Source organism: Molothrus aeneus, chromosome 3, assembly GCF_037042795.1.
Source record: "Molothrus aeneus isolate 106 chromosome 3, BPBGC_Maene_1.0, whole genome shotgun sequence".
NCBI lineage: Eukaryota > Metazoa > Chordata > Aves > Passeriformes > Icteridae > Molothrus > Molothrus aeneus.
In genome coordinates, this window is record NC_089648.1 from 60,222,101 (window position 1) to 60,236,821 (window position 14,721).

The 14,721-nt window shown below is 39.3% G+C and overlaps 1 protein-coding gene across 2 annotated transcripts; it reads left to right on the forward strand.

Moving 5' to 3' along the window:
• The first annotated feature begins 1,220 nt into the window (after nucleotides 1–1,220).
• Nucleotides 1,221–14,053, forward strand: KIAA0408 (KIAA0408 ortholog). Of its 2 annotated transcripts, none has more exons than XM_066547045.1 (5): nucleotides 1,221–1,386; nucleotides 4,102–4,443; nucleotides 4,785–4,864; nucleotides 6,062–7,436; nucleotides 9,238–14,053. In XM_066547045.1, exons 1-5 carry the CDS (start codon nucleotides 1,252–1,254, stop codon nucleotides 9,406–9,408), a joined length of 2,103 nt encoding a protein of 700 aa, XP_066403142.1. In that variant the 5' UTR covers nucleotides 1,221–1,251; the 3' UTR covers nucleotides 9,409–14,053. The 2 variants fall into 2 exon arrangements, with proteins under 2 accessions (XP_066403142.1, XP_066403140.1); XM_066547043.1 differs by lacking the exon at nucleotides 1,221–1,386 and adding an exon at nucleotides 2,497–3,373.
• The last annotated feature ends 668 nt before the right edge of the window (nucleotides 14,054–14,721 follow it).

Here is a 14,721-nt window from a genome sequence, read left to right on the forward strand (position 1 = left end):
CATAACAAATGGCTTTGAGAGCTGAAGTTAGCAAACTCAAGTATCAATGCCTCTGTACCAGACATTATATCACAGAAGCCATCATAACTGAATTAATGAGTGTTATTTCAATCTTGCTGGCATAGTAAATGTGCTGATGGTAATGGGCTTTCTAGTGTAAAACCTAAGAAAGCAAGAGGAAGCTTGAGGATCACCAGGCCCATAAGATTTGTAACTTCTTTGCTCCAAAATCAGATTAGCAGATCTAAAATATTTCCCTTAAAGCTTGCCAATTTAGTGGTTCAATTAATATTTTTTTCATTTACAGACACTAAAGGCTAAAGACTGTCTTTGGCTAAAGTTTTTGCTAAGGACTTCTAAAGGGAAAGAAGAAACTGAAGCACTAATTAGTCAAATATTCTGAGAAAGGTTTTGAACTAGATTGGAGTTAGTGCTGTTGAAGAATATTTTCTAGTTCTCCCCATACTGATCCTGAAACTAACATTTATAGATCTAGATCTGTAAATCCAAAATTCTTGAATCCTTTCTGGTGACCTTCTGTCCCTCCTATATAACTGATTTCTACTGTTCATGTGTTTGTACCTGTTACTAACTTTCCTGTCCTATCTTCCTTCATGAATTCCAAAGCATTCATGTAGCCATGAGAATTCCCTGAGTATATTAACTTTGCAGTCCTCAATTGCCAAAAGAATGTACCAGTCCTTGTCGTGCTCCTTGCATGTGTGCAGGGAGTGCGTGAGCAAATATGATACTTTTACAGTTGTCTTTTGAACAAATATAAAAATAGCTTTCACCCTCAAGGGCAGATGTTGCAGGATCCCAAGGTCCTGAAGTGCCATTCAATATTGTACAGACCCAAGTTCATGGAAAACACATTTATAGCAAAGAGTAATGGCAAAGATGCAAAGTGATCATGATACAGAGCCTGCTGTGGCAGATGTTACTGAATTCTGTGATGCTGAATGTGTTCCACCTCCCCTCTCCAGACTGGGCATCTCTGCCTTTGGGTTTATGTCCTATAATGCTTAGTTCTTCCACATTTGAGTCACACTCCAAACAAATATCAATTGAATAATACTGTCTCCTGCAAGCTCCTTTCAGTTATTAATTTTGGGAATTTTCTTGATTGTCTTTGTTCCCTGAAAGCTAGAATAAAACATAAGGAAGACTTATTCTCTTAAACTTCCAGGAAACATTCAGGGAAGAAAGAAAAAAAGGAGAGCTGTCTTTGCTGTTACACAGACTTTAGCCATGGACCTGCGTGAACAACTGGAGAATACTGAGAGGAACTGGAATAAAGAAAAAATGGAACTGCTGGAGAGATTTGACAATGAAAGGAAAGAATGGGAATGTCAATGGAAGGTCATGCAGAAGAAAATAGAAGAGGTACTTTTAAAGAAAAATCCAAACTACCATTTTCACTTGGCCTGAAGTGACATTGAGTCGCTTCAAGTTTTTTTTCTGTATTTTACCCTATTTCTTATGTGTCACTGGAAGTTTCTAACAGCTGATAGAAGGATGAAAATCCTGGGATTAAGCAGTATTTGCAATTGCTCATTTAATAGTCATGAATAAGGTAGGAGGTGAATGTGGCTTTGTGAGCTATGAGATTATTGCCTGTACTTACTGCTGACAATTCAGTCATGGGCATGAGCCACGTTGTATATATTATACATGCTTTTTTCAAGTAAACACTGAACAATATGGGGTTTAGAAAATGCATATTTTGTAACACAAAATTTAGGTATCATAATTCTCTAGCAAAATCATTCTCTAGCAAAAAGGCTTTAGATGGCACAGGTCTGCTGGGGCAAATGGTAATATTAAAAATAATACATATATGAAATACTGCATGACACAGAATTTTTCTGGCTAGAACCTGTTCCTTTTATGGATGACTCTTGGGAGAGAAAACAGGTACAGCAAATAGCATGAAAGTTCTGAAACCACTTGTGTTTACAGATACTAACAAACAGTCCTTGCTATTTGCAGTGCATCTCCTTCCAGAAATAGTCACAGCAATTATTTATTATTCTTTTATCCCCAAATTGTCCCTGCAGCCAAACCCTCTGACACTCTCTAATGCATTAACTGAGTCTGCTTGGCAGCCTGTGGAGGCAAGTTTTTTCATTAGTGAGCTTTCCACATTTTTCATCTAATATACACATGGAGTAGTTTCACTTGCTCTCTGCCAGCACTGTTGTGTGGCTGAGCAGCACAGGAATGTATGGCAGAGATTGCTCACATGAAACTGAGAAGGAAAATGGTCAAAGCCAAAGGAACTGCAGCCATACACTGCCCATTAACCAGCCTGCAGCAGAGCTCCATAATGTCAACTCTCTTATAATTTACCCACAATTCTTTCAGACTTTTGTATGATGGTCTTTGCCACATTTTGTCTTTTGTGTTAGGACTTTTCTGTGCAGTCTTCTCTAATTTCACTGCGAAGCTGAGAATGCTTCAAAAGTTAGTAATGTGATCTGTATATGTAGTTGAATTTCATTTTCTTAGGTATAAGAGCTGATTTGGAATGACAGTAATGAAAAGGTATTCTGGCTATTAGTAGAACTGACAATGTCAGTAAGGACGGTTTTCATCATGTTGTTTATTAGCACAGAGATTAGGAAAGCAAGAGAAAGAGATAAAGAGTGGAACGGGGCTGAAAGGAAAAGAATTAAGCAATTTGCTGGCTACGGCAGGGCCAAACAAAACTAGAGATTATACCTTAAGGTTATTGGAATCCTAAGGTCCCCTCTTAAGCTGTGACTATAGCTGCTGCTGATTTCAGATGCCTGACATTTCTTCTCCACAAGCCACATGGCTGGAGAAAAGGAGAGATAGATACCTTTTAAATGCCATTATCTGTAGAAGGATTTCCTCAATAAAACTTGTGCTTACTTTTCAGCTTGTATTTTAATTTGGCAGTTTTCTCTAGCCCACCAAACCTAACTTAACTCCTCCAGAAAGACTGGTAGGGTTTAGGAGATATAATGGGGTAGTATCCTTCCTTGTTACCGGTATGCTGAATCCATATGAGGCTCTTATTTCTTGGAAATGGCAAAGTTCAGCCCTCAGTTTCCATGAGCAGCTGGGCTTTGGGAGTGAAATCTGGAAACCCAGGATGAGGTCAAGTGTTAAGTCCCTGAACGTGAGAATTCTTCTAATCCACAGCACTGCCCATGAAATGGCCACATGTTCTGCATGTTGTTATTCTTTTCCACTGTCCTTCCAAAAGCTGTTGTGATGGCCTTGTGCACTGGGAGAGGGCAGGCAGATGGCTGCTCAGAGGTGCCTGTGTGCTTTCTTCACGATAGCAAGTTAAGAACGAATGTTTATACAGAACTGTGGGATTCTTGGTACTGGAAATTATACTGTAAGTAGAAGAGATTTTTATGATGTTACCATTTTTTCTAATTTATAATTTATCACAGTTCCTAGTTTGAATGTGCTGGGTGACCAGAATTAACACCATTTACTAATGAAGCCACTGGATCTCAGCAGATAGCATGAAAGAAGAAGGTGACAGCACATTGCCAAATAATACCATTCTGCAGTACTGATTTATCACTCAAGTCATAGGGAAGAATTCCACTTGTCTGAGAACTGAAGGAGTCTGCTCTAGTGCAGATGGCACTGTATTTTATGAGAATTCACTTCCTCTCCTTCAAATAATATGCTTTAATAGTCTGTAGCATAGCCAGAACACTCTCTCTCTGTCACATTCCCCTACATTCCCTGTCCATCAGATAACAGTTGTGGCAACCACAGAGTGTGCTGATATTACTTGGAAAACAACCCTGCATCTTTTGGCTCAAGGCAGGGCCAGTTATCTCGTGAGATCTCTTCCAGACCCAGCCAGAGGTGGAAGCCATACATTAAAATTATGGCAGAGAGTTTGAGAATGGTAGCAGCCTTATCCTGTGGCAATCCTGGTGTTTGAATTGTCACACTTGATGACTCAGCAGTTTCCTAACACATCCAGAATCTTTCTAATCAGTGCTGCTGAGTAAGCATCATTCAAAACAGAAGATAAATATGGGGGCCTTGCCATAAAGCTCATTACAATACCATAATTAATAGAAGGTTTTATTGCCTTTTCAGCTTTACCAGGAGGTAAAACTTAGAAGGGAGAGCAATATGACCATCCATGATAGCAAGGCCATTCAGAGCAAGATGCTGCAACTGTCCATGCATTGTCCTACTTTGCAAGAGAGTGACACAGCAGAGCTGAACCATCAACACAATGTGGCAAACGACAGAATGGAGAAAGGGAGTCTGCTTGGTGTAACAGGACATGAATGGAAGGAGCCCAGAAACAAGAGCAGAAACAATATTCTGTTAATGGACAATCTGGCCTTTGAGAACCACGAAGAACCTGAAGACAGCCTCACCATTAAAACTTCTGAGCAAAATACCAGGAATTATATTGGTGATCTCAATGTAGTAAGTAATGAGCATGTTTCAGTTACAAGGGGGAGGAAAGCACTGAGGACTTTGGCCTGCCAGGTTAAGCTAAAGGACTGATCTCCCTGATTTTAGCTTTCCACAAGTCATTGTCTCTACTTGCTCCTAGGTTTGCTATCAATGAGTGTCTTCTCACTGTTTGAATGTGTTAACAGCATGCTCTTTACCTGTGTTCATAAGGTGGGGGCATTTTTGTATCTTTTCTCATACTACTTCCCTCTGCTTTGATTCTTAAATGCAAATGACCACAAGTTTCAAATTAATTCTGGAGATACCATTTTAAATGTATAAATTAAAGGCCTGGTTTTATATTTATAAAGGCTCTTAAAGAACTTGCCAGAGTCAGTGAAGAATTATGCAGCTATCAAGAGGAAATTCGAAAGAAGTCTAATCACAGAAGGTAAAAACATCTTTAATCTTCTTATGTTAGAGGAAGGAAGTGAATAATTCTCCTTATGCTTTTCACTTTGAAGGCAGGTTTGCTGTTGGATTTATTAGTTGGGCAGTTCTTACCCTCCTAGTGTTTCAGTGCTCAGCATAAAATATTCAAATGAAATATGCTGAAATATGATACAAAGGCAGGTTTTACTGGCAAAATGGGTTTTATATACAGAACATACAAATTCAGATTAGTATTTATATGAGATGAAATTGTATTTGTTTCTAATGGCTGTACAGAGGATTGGGAAAGTGAGCAGGTATTTCTGTCTACTCTGGCCCCATTGCCATGTAGTTTTATACAACACTGTGTGGGTTTGTCAGGCTGGAAATTTCTTACTTAAAGCCCAAATCTAGCCTTAAGCATGGGGAATGTGTCAGGAACTGATGACCCAAGAGCAGAAAGAAAGCAGGAGAAGGAAGAACCACCATACATCTGTACTAATGGAAAGATGTCAAGTCAGACCCTGAAAAGTATGGCAAGTGAACATTCCATCATCTGTTAAAAATTCAGTGTTCATTGTTTTCTCTAGGAAGCTAAACACCAGACTGCATCTTGAGTTGTGCAGAAATTCTCAGGTAAAACTGAACCTTCTCAGATGCTCCCAAAAGTCAGAGGGATTTCTCACAATCCACCATGTGATCAGTTAAAAGTCTGTCACTAATTCATTATTTTAGCTACTCTTTTTATCTTTAGAGCAAATGGATTCATAGCTGATGCATAACTTTTAAAGATGCTTTTTTATCATATATCAAAAGGCAGATCTCATGTGTAAGGTTATGAATCTAAACAAGGGATACACTGTCCTACAACTTTCTTCATTCAGTTCATAGTCAGGTAGACTCCTAGGAGTCATTAGAACAAGATCCTACTGTACTTACTGTAGCAGACACAAGAAAACAGTCATCATCTAAGAAACTCAGAAAAAGAATTTTAGTAGCAAAGCAAAGGAATGCAAATTCCTTTTGTTGACCTTTCCTCAAGTTTTTGTGTGTGTTTCGGTTGTGCTGGGTATACCAGCTGCAGCAAAACTGCTCCCAAACCTTTTGAAGTAGCCAGTGTTAAAACACCTGCTTCTGGGGAGAATTAATCCATGATGAGGTTCTCTGGAATGTTCCTTATTGCTCATCCTTAAAACACCTCTTCTGTTACTTGCAGAATGAAGTCACTTCCTTTCCTGGGGGAATTTAAAGAAACCCAAAACACAGTTATCCTGCCGGAGATGAACCATGTGTCCAGCAATGATTCACAGACTTCAGTTGCTTTTGAAACAGAGCAACATAATAATAGGAAGAATCTGATGAGCTCCACCAAGGCTTTGAAGGACATTTCTTATGGTAGTCTTACTGGTGACATAGGAACAGATTTCAGACCTTGGCAAAAGAAAGAAGCTCCACCAGTTCCTCCACGGAGCACTTCTCGGCACCTAACAAACTCACTTTCTGCAGTCATACAGCTTTCAGAAGCACCCATAAGAGATCCAGGCATCAAAAGCAATTGCAAGGCTCAGGATTGTTGGAATGGGGGGAAACTGAGGAATCCTTCACCTGTAAACAAAAATAAATCTGCAGTAGCCTGTGCAAATGAAGGGCAGGCTGTGAAAGTTCCTGTGATGGTAACTGCTTCAATACCTGTAACCAAAAATGAGTGCAATGTTCCAACAAATTTCTGCCACAACACATGGGCATATGATATGGGCAAGCTTGGAAAAGACAATAAAAATGAGCCTTCCCCACTGTCAGCCCAAAAGAGTTGTTCAGATGGAAATATGGCCCAAAGCAACAAGATGCATCAGAAACAAAACACCAAGTCTCACAGCAGCCCTTTTTACAGCAATGACTTTTATGCCCCTGCTACCTCGCACAATGATCTTTTGGAAGACACCAGGTATCCTTTGGGAAAGACCCAAAGAAATGAAACGCTAGCAGCAAAGATTGATGAGTTTAATCGGACTGTATTTCACACAGATAAACGTAACAATGCTCTGCAGGAGAATCAGGTGCCTCAAACAGCCTCAGAAGATCACATACCGTGTGGTCCGCCATGTGACTCTGCTGCTAGCAGGGCAGAAACTGTAAATACGCCTTGTGTTTCAAATCCCAAGCTCTCTGCAGCAAAGGAGCAAGAAACTAACAACCCCAGCAAAGCTGTCAGGACAGCAGGGCAGCAAAAACACATGAATGGACTTCCAAATACCAGTGGTTATAGGCACATGCTTCTCGAGCATGACTGGAGACCAAGTAACTTATCTGGCCGCCCGCGCTCAGCTGACTCAAGGTCCAACTATGGTGTTGTTGAAAAGCTTTTGAAAACCTATGAAAAATCAACTGTGACTTCTCCGTGTAATGCAAAATGCTGCAAAGATAAGAGGACACAGGCAAATTCTGAATTCACCAATGGGGGTTGCGAGACACTGAGTCAGTATTTAGAAATGCTCCAGATTGAGCAAGAAAAACAAGACTTTCCGAGGAATTCAGCCAGGCATATTGGGCAGCAACTCAAGCAAGGAAAAGAGAGACAGAAGTTACCAGAGGTAAGGTTCATAGGAATGACAAAAGTAAAACAATTCCATTTCATAGCAAGCCTCAGACTCTTAAATGGGGCAGACTAATATTATATTGTAACTAATTATGTAAAAATAGATACTTTAGGCCAGGATCTGGATGAATCAGGAGCATTTCCTCTGCAGATTAAGAGTTGTGGGAGGGCAGAAGCATGTAAGTAAGAATGAGCAGTGAAGACATGCCAGATTCTTATCCCTGCTGGTGTTCTGCAAAGCTAGTTTTTTACTACAGTGCAGTTATGCTAAGATTGCGCTAGTGAGAGCTTCAACCAGGTTTTAACACCCTCTCTCCTTCCTTTAGCTGATGTGTTATTTCATAAGACTTCCCATAGGGCTTAAGAAGACTTGGCCATGCCCCAAATCCTAGAGGTCTTAGATAACATTTTTCAGTATCCAGGGTGCTGCTTGGATCAGGTTTTCCTTGGAACTACCTATGACAAGGAATATTGTGACTCCATAAAGTTTCCAGTAATAAAGTAACCTTCTCTTACTCATGTCTCAGTTCCAACTTCTGCTATATATTCAAGCATAGGCTCACAGAAACAGAAGAGCATGGCATGACTAATTAATTTATATTTGGCTGAAGTTTATTTTCAGAAGTTTAGAAATATTGCCTTTGCCAACATTCTTTCTTAATGAAAAGACAAACAGATGGTTTGGAAACATGTGAGTTGCAGGTTCTGTAAAGTCCACAAAGAACACAAAGAGATATGCCTCTTGGAATCTCAAAAAAGATAAGGCAGGTGTGTTTTGAGTTATGAAACTTAAATGGGTTCAGGCTGTCAGCTGGTATGCCTTAAAGTGGCACAAATTCACAGACTTCAGTGGAGCTATATAGATTTAAGCAGCTGAGAATCTGACCATGCAGATTTTCTTCTGCATGTCTTTCTGACAGCCTTGCTGTGATGCAATGGCTTGCTTAACAGGCACATCTTTCCTTCACACAGAAATAAAAAAAGCTGTGAAGCTTCTGATTTCTTTTTCATCCAATAAACTTTTGACAGGCAAACAAATTTTCATCAATTAATATGGAGAAAAGGAAAAATTACTTTCTTCACAGGCTCACATTTTATATTGTCATTTCTATCTGTAGAAACTAAGTGTGGAATACTGCCTGACCCGGAGTTACCATTTTATGTCCAGCAGAATTAATGTCATAGAGATGTAAAGAATTACATGTGGCTTGAGGCACTGGGTTTATTTTCATTATTTCAAATTTACATCAATGTAGCTATGATCAAAATCTGTTGAGTTTCCTCTGCATCTCTATGGGTGTGCTGGTAGACATGACACTGTATTAGCACATAACCATTCTGAATTAGTTACCAAGTTAAACAGCTTCACACTGAACTAATGGAAACAGAGTTTCCTGAAATAGGATCTATCAAAAAATACCTGAGAAGCATGTAGATCCTACTCCAGTAATATCAGATGGTATTCTGAGTTCTACACTTGGAATATTTTACAGCATTCATTGACAAAAAAACTTACAGAAACTAAAAGATAAGATGAAATGTCAATTTTGTCTTGCATTATCACTTTATGCATTTCCTTGTGTCTGACACTTGTCTTCATGTATTTTAAACAACAACTGATGTGAGAATCCCTGTACATAGAAATAGCTGTTCTTTTGCATTCTGTGCATTGCTGCGCTCCTTTTAATAGCTTCCAACCACCTGTTCTGAGGTCACCACAAATGTCCTCCTGAATTCCCGCTGCATTCCACAAAAGCTGCAACTTGTTAAAGCAAGGACTTGCCTTTGTGTTCTAGATATGTGTGCCAGTGAAATGTTCCAGTGAGAAGGGCTTCTCCCGTCCTGCTCGGCCAGCAAATCGACGCCTACCTTCCAGATGGGCATCCAGATCCCCATCAGCACCGCCTGCTGTGAGAAGAACAGTGTACAACTCTGTCTCCTTTCGGTCAGAGACCTCAGTAGTCTGAACCCAGAGCTGGGTTGGATAGTGTTGTGAAAGCTCTATGCCTCACTATGACTGTGTTTGGTATGTGTCATAGCAACCAGTTCCACACTATTGTGTTTTGTCCAAGAGTGACCCCCACCACATGCTGGACAAAGCATTCTGAATCTTAGGTCATCATCACCATGGTCTTCAGTGTTTTTATTGAGATGAAATAGAGATATCCCTGGTTTTCTCTGGTTTTTGGGATTTTTTTTTAATAGTTCACAAGGAATTTCTTTTGAACGGCATCTTTCTTAATTTGTTGATCAATTTTGAGTTGAAACAATGTATAGTGCTGTATATTCTGACTTTTCTGCAAACAGCAGAACGTAAAGCTGTATGCATGATCATGTGTTTGTAGGTGCATGTGTTGGACTAGGAAGTATACTGGCCTGTATTTAGAAGAGACAAACTGTGCTAGTGTTGACATTGAAATTACAACCTATATGCCTACATATATATATATAAATATACTTTGTGTTTATTTTAAAAAGTTTGAAATATACAGTCCCAATGACATTTATATTTTGTATATCTTTTACATAGGTTCACAGGTGTAGTATTTAATGTAAAAAAACTAAATATGCATTTTTTGTGACTGATCGCAGTGATAATGCCTTGCACAATATGTATCTGAAGCAGACTAGCTTGACTGATTTGTCAGTCACGCTTCATGGCATCCTCGTTCAGTTTCCTAACTCTAATGCTAGGTCAAAATTCCTAAACATATTTTTTCTGAATTAAAATATTATATGATTTGTAATACATTAGCCTTTTTCAGCACCAGAGACATTTCTGAAATGTTCCAAACCCTTTACAAAGCTTATATGTGCCATTATATATATAGCATACTGTAAACACTTTGGTAGATTCAGCTACTCTAACATAAAATTTATGAAGGGAAGAAAAGAGTTGTATATGCTCAATTCTGTAAAGCTTATTTTTCCTTCTAGCATTATACTTTGAGGTTTGGCAAAGTCAGATAACAATGGACTTGTTTACTTTCACTCAAGGCAGGAGAACAAGCACCACTGCTCCCAGTGCTGCAGCCACACTCCTTTTTTACTCTTCTCCTAGACTAGAGTGCCTGAGCCACTTGCCAATTCCCTGCTCCTGGACTGACTCGTGGCAGTCACTTATGAAGTTTACTTGCACTCTGGCAACAAGCTGCATCTAGTAGGGAAATATTGCATCGAGATATGATCAATGATGCCCGAAATCCTGACACATGGCATTGCGACTCTGGTGTTGCCACCACTTGACTTGGTATTATTTGCCATCTGAATGACATGTACAGAGAGCCTGGCTTGTTCCTTCTCACAGAGCGAAAGTATGGATGCTGTCCAGGCTCTGAACTTTCAGAAAGACAATGTCCTTCTTCATCCTGGAATTTTTGCACCTTTCGTTAGGCTGTTGCTGGGTACACAGTGCAGTAATGATGATAAATGTTACCTTTAAACAGTATGTCTAGGTCAGAAGGTGTAAAAAGGCACTTCTTCAACATCAGCCTGATCTTGTCTGGCAACTTTCCTTCTTCTTCTGGAGAAACATAGTGTGTTCAAAGGAATTTCAAAAATCATCCCAGGATCCATTAATGTGCACATCTTCTTATGTGAATGTAAAAAGGATTTCAGAGAGAGTATAGGCTTTTGTCCTAGTGAATTGTATATGTGGCGATATAGGGAAAATTTAATGTGCTTAATTTGTAGTGATCTGTTGTTCTATTCCAGTCATGTTGAGAATTCACACTTTTTTCCTTCCTTTAAGGACCTTATTCTTCTTTCCTCTGCATGACTTTGTTTTTGAAGAGAGAGAAAACAGGAGGCCCTGTGCTCTGAGCAATAGCCTGTGTGGTAGTATTGGTAACAGTTCAGGCTTGCGAATATTGGAGTGAGCAGGCATTAGAGCCATAAATCCCAGTTTATCATGCCATTGTGGCTGTCTGCTTGGCTAAAAATACACTCACAATAATTTGCTCTATCCAAACTTCTGGTCCTTTTTAGGTCTATCGCACAATTCATGAAGATTTCAAGCAAATCAACAATTCATCAAAACTTACTCAGACATCATTGCAAAGTTATTGCTGGAAAAGATACAAGGACAGAAAATCTTGAAGAAAATTCATATAGTTTGGTTAGAGACAAAAATCTGTGTGCTCAAGTGAAAAATCAAGGGTTCTATAAATTTGACTGTTTGCCCTAATTTAGAAATTGCACTCCATTAGCTTCCTCAGCACTAGCAAAATTAGACATGATTCATGGTAAATTTGGAACATGGTTTAATATTCTATCTAACTGTGGAAATTAACAAACCAAAATACCTTGCAAATTGACCTTTTAAACGCCTAAGCAGCTGACCAGCTTTGAATGCCTAATGCTGGGGAAAGGGTAATATGAGAGAATTGTAAAAAAATGTGGTTCTTAACTTCAGTCACTGTTGACTGCAAAAACACTTGTTTAAATTACCTTTATGGTGAAGTTAAGCAGTTTTGTTCTGAGAAATTGTGATGCACTTTTGTTTGAAGTATGTAACTCCAAAAGCATTTCCCTTGATTAGACAGTGAAGGTGTTTCTTTAGTTCCCTTCAGTTTCTTTGGTTACCTTTGACATAGACCACATTGTTGAATCACAGAGAAAGGATCAAATACCAACAACATTCCCTGATGTATGTAAGTTAAATGAACAGAAGGTTTTTGAAATAAACGAATAGGTCAAGGATGAGTTCATTTTGTCAAGATTTTCTGTGGGAGTCTAATTTTAGACATTGGTTCTGATGCCTAAAAGTATCAAAACTGGTGATTTTGGTCTGCAGATGGCTAGTTGGAAAGCCTAACTTTAGAAAATTGCCACTGTCACTGTTTAAATATTCTCTTCAAATGCTGTGGTGATTGTGGTGATTTTTCTAGTTTCCATAACTAGAAAACTGTGGTTATTGAACCACATAACTGTGGTTATTGAACCACAGTAAAGGCTTTATTCACTTATTTGCTATAGAGGGAAAAGCTCCTTTGGGCTTTCAAGTTCCCCTGTGTTGTTTCTGACAAGGAAATCTACACATATACACATGCTTGTGCAAGAAACACAAATGATCTAAGCATTACTTGACCCTCCTATTAATCCTAGTGTCACCAATGGAGGTGGTGAGCTTTGTAAGCCTGTTTCTGAAATAGGTTTTAATAATTTTACTCCTCCATACCCTGTCTGAAGTCTCAATGCAGATATATGTTATTCTTACTTGCACTCTGAATTAGTCTCTCTTTATTGCATGTCGTAGTAAGTCCCTGGAGACACAGAGTCAGCTGCCCATTGAAATGGAGATGTCACTAGGAATCAGATGTCTGGTACTTATTAACAGAAAGCATCATTCTCCCTCATGCCAGGACATACAGCCATAATCTTACCAGACTTTTTTATGGAGGAGCGTGGCAGGGTAGAAGCACACAGAGGAGAATCACTCACGTCTTACTTGAATGTGTGACAGAGCAGGCCACCTGGAGGCTAGAAAATTGGCCTGACTCAGACCCTCTCCTGGAGGCAGAAGGAGTAGAGGAGAATAATTCCCTTCAAAACCTCTGCATACCATTCCTCAAACTCAGAGTACAATTCCATTAGGTGATTTTTCTTTACAACGTAAGTGACAGACTTATGTATCTTTAAAATGTTGCTGAAGGAATGAACTTTGTTTTCCAGTAATGACACAATTGTCCCTCACTATTACACACACTGTAAGGGAGTTGGCTGTTATATGTAGGAAAGGATTTGCAATCAGTGTAATAGAATTTTCCAGAGCATTCAGACCACCAGTTTATTTCTCCAGTTGTCTATTTAAAAAATTGAGGTTTTAAGTAGGGATTTTGTATCCAAATGTCTTCAACAGCATTTTAGCAAAGATCTACAGCAATCCAGAAGGCAGGCCCAAGAACTTACACAATTCTCACCGTGCTGCTATGCAAAGGATTTCTTTGGTTTTGAGATCTGTAATATACAACTCTAGCCATTTCATGCTGATATTTTCAGTAATGGTATTCTCATTTGTAATGGTGTCCTTAGTTGTGTACATGTCTTTACACTGGAAGGTGCTCTAAATGCACAGAATCAAAGCCCCATGTTGCCTCTGGCCTTCCCACCCCTCTTTGATTCTTAGTGTGTACTTTTATGTGGTTTATTGCTGTTGGTCTGTATGTATATGCCATTCCATAGGACTTTCTACCTGTACTGCAGCCAAAATATTTTTTGGACAGGCTGTTCTAAAAAGTGCTGATATTACTATTGCTATTCACAAATATATTAGAACTTGACCTATTGTTTCGCATCACTGAAAATGCACTTTCTTCACTGTTAATGGCATAAATTATACAGAATTTGTGCTTTTGCTTTTTGAAATGACAATTCATCTGCTTTTGCACTTTGGTTCTACGCCTCTCCCTCAGACCTCTTCTTGGTCAAAGTTCTTGTATCAGTGGAGATGTGTTTCTGATGTGTCCAGTTGTTCCAGTTGCTGTGTGGCCGTGACAGCTCATACCTAAGGGTGCCTTGCTAACTATGTTGCTCTAGAAAGAATTGTACTACAATTTCCATGGGATAAGAGAGATTGAACCATCAACATGATCAAAGTGAATGTGTTGTTAATGCCTCTTCTCTAGTACCTGCTGTCAGCAATGTTTCTGTTAAAGGGTCTGGAATTTGTTTCCTCCTAATGGTGCATGTTTGTGTGTGTGTATGGCCAAGATTCACTAAAAAATGACACTGTAGGGGAGTCCATACATGTTATATCTTCAAATCAGATTATCTAAAGTGTGAGCCCAAAATATACTGGTCTGTCACATGAGATAATTTTTCCCTTCACTATGGAGTAGATGCAATCCCAAAATGAACAATGGGAAGACAGCAGGCCCTGCACAGGTATGTCTAAGGTATGTAACACAAGTAAGCAAGCTTTGCTGGCTGATATTACTGGCTGAGTTAAATCCCTTGACTAGTCAACTCATTAAAGCCAGAGATTCTTTAATATTAGATCTCAGTGAATGCATAGACTTCTACTAACCTGCTAATGTACCACAGGGATTGTAATGCTGAGGAGTCTGATTTTGATTGCCCCTCCACATGGAAGGAGGCCACTGGTTGTGGCAGATGTGCCTGCACTTCTGCCAGTGCCCCTCAAATTTCCCTAAATGAGTTTACTGCAGCTAGAATAATTTCTAAGTGATATTCACAGTAGGAAAGGACTGTCATTACAGAAAATTGCAGTCATATGTGAACTCTGCAACCATGACACTGCCAGCTGGCATGGTGACACA

Bases quoted from the DNA above. Each gene is read 5' to 3' on its own strand.
- KIAA0408 (XM_066547045.1), top strand. From the start codon at position 1,252: ATGGACCTGCGTGAACAACTGGAGAATACTGAGAGGAACTGGAATAAA. The intron at 4,444-4,784 runs GTAAGTAATGAG...ATATTTATAAAG, and splicing joins ATATTGGTGATCTCAATGTA to GCTCTTAAAGAACTTGCCAG. The intron at 4,865-6,061 runs GTAAAAACATCT...TGTTACTTGCAG, and splicing joins AAGAAGTCTAATCACAGAAG to AATGAAGTCACTTCCTTTCC.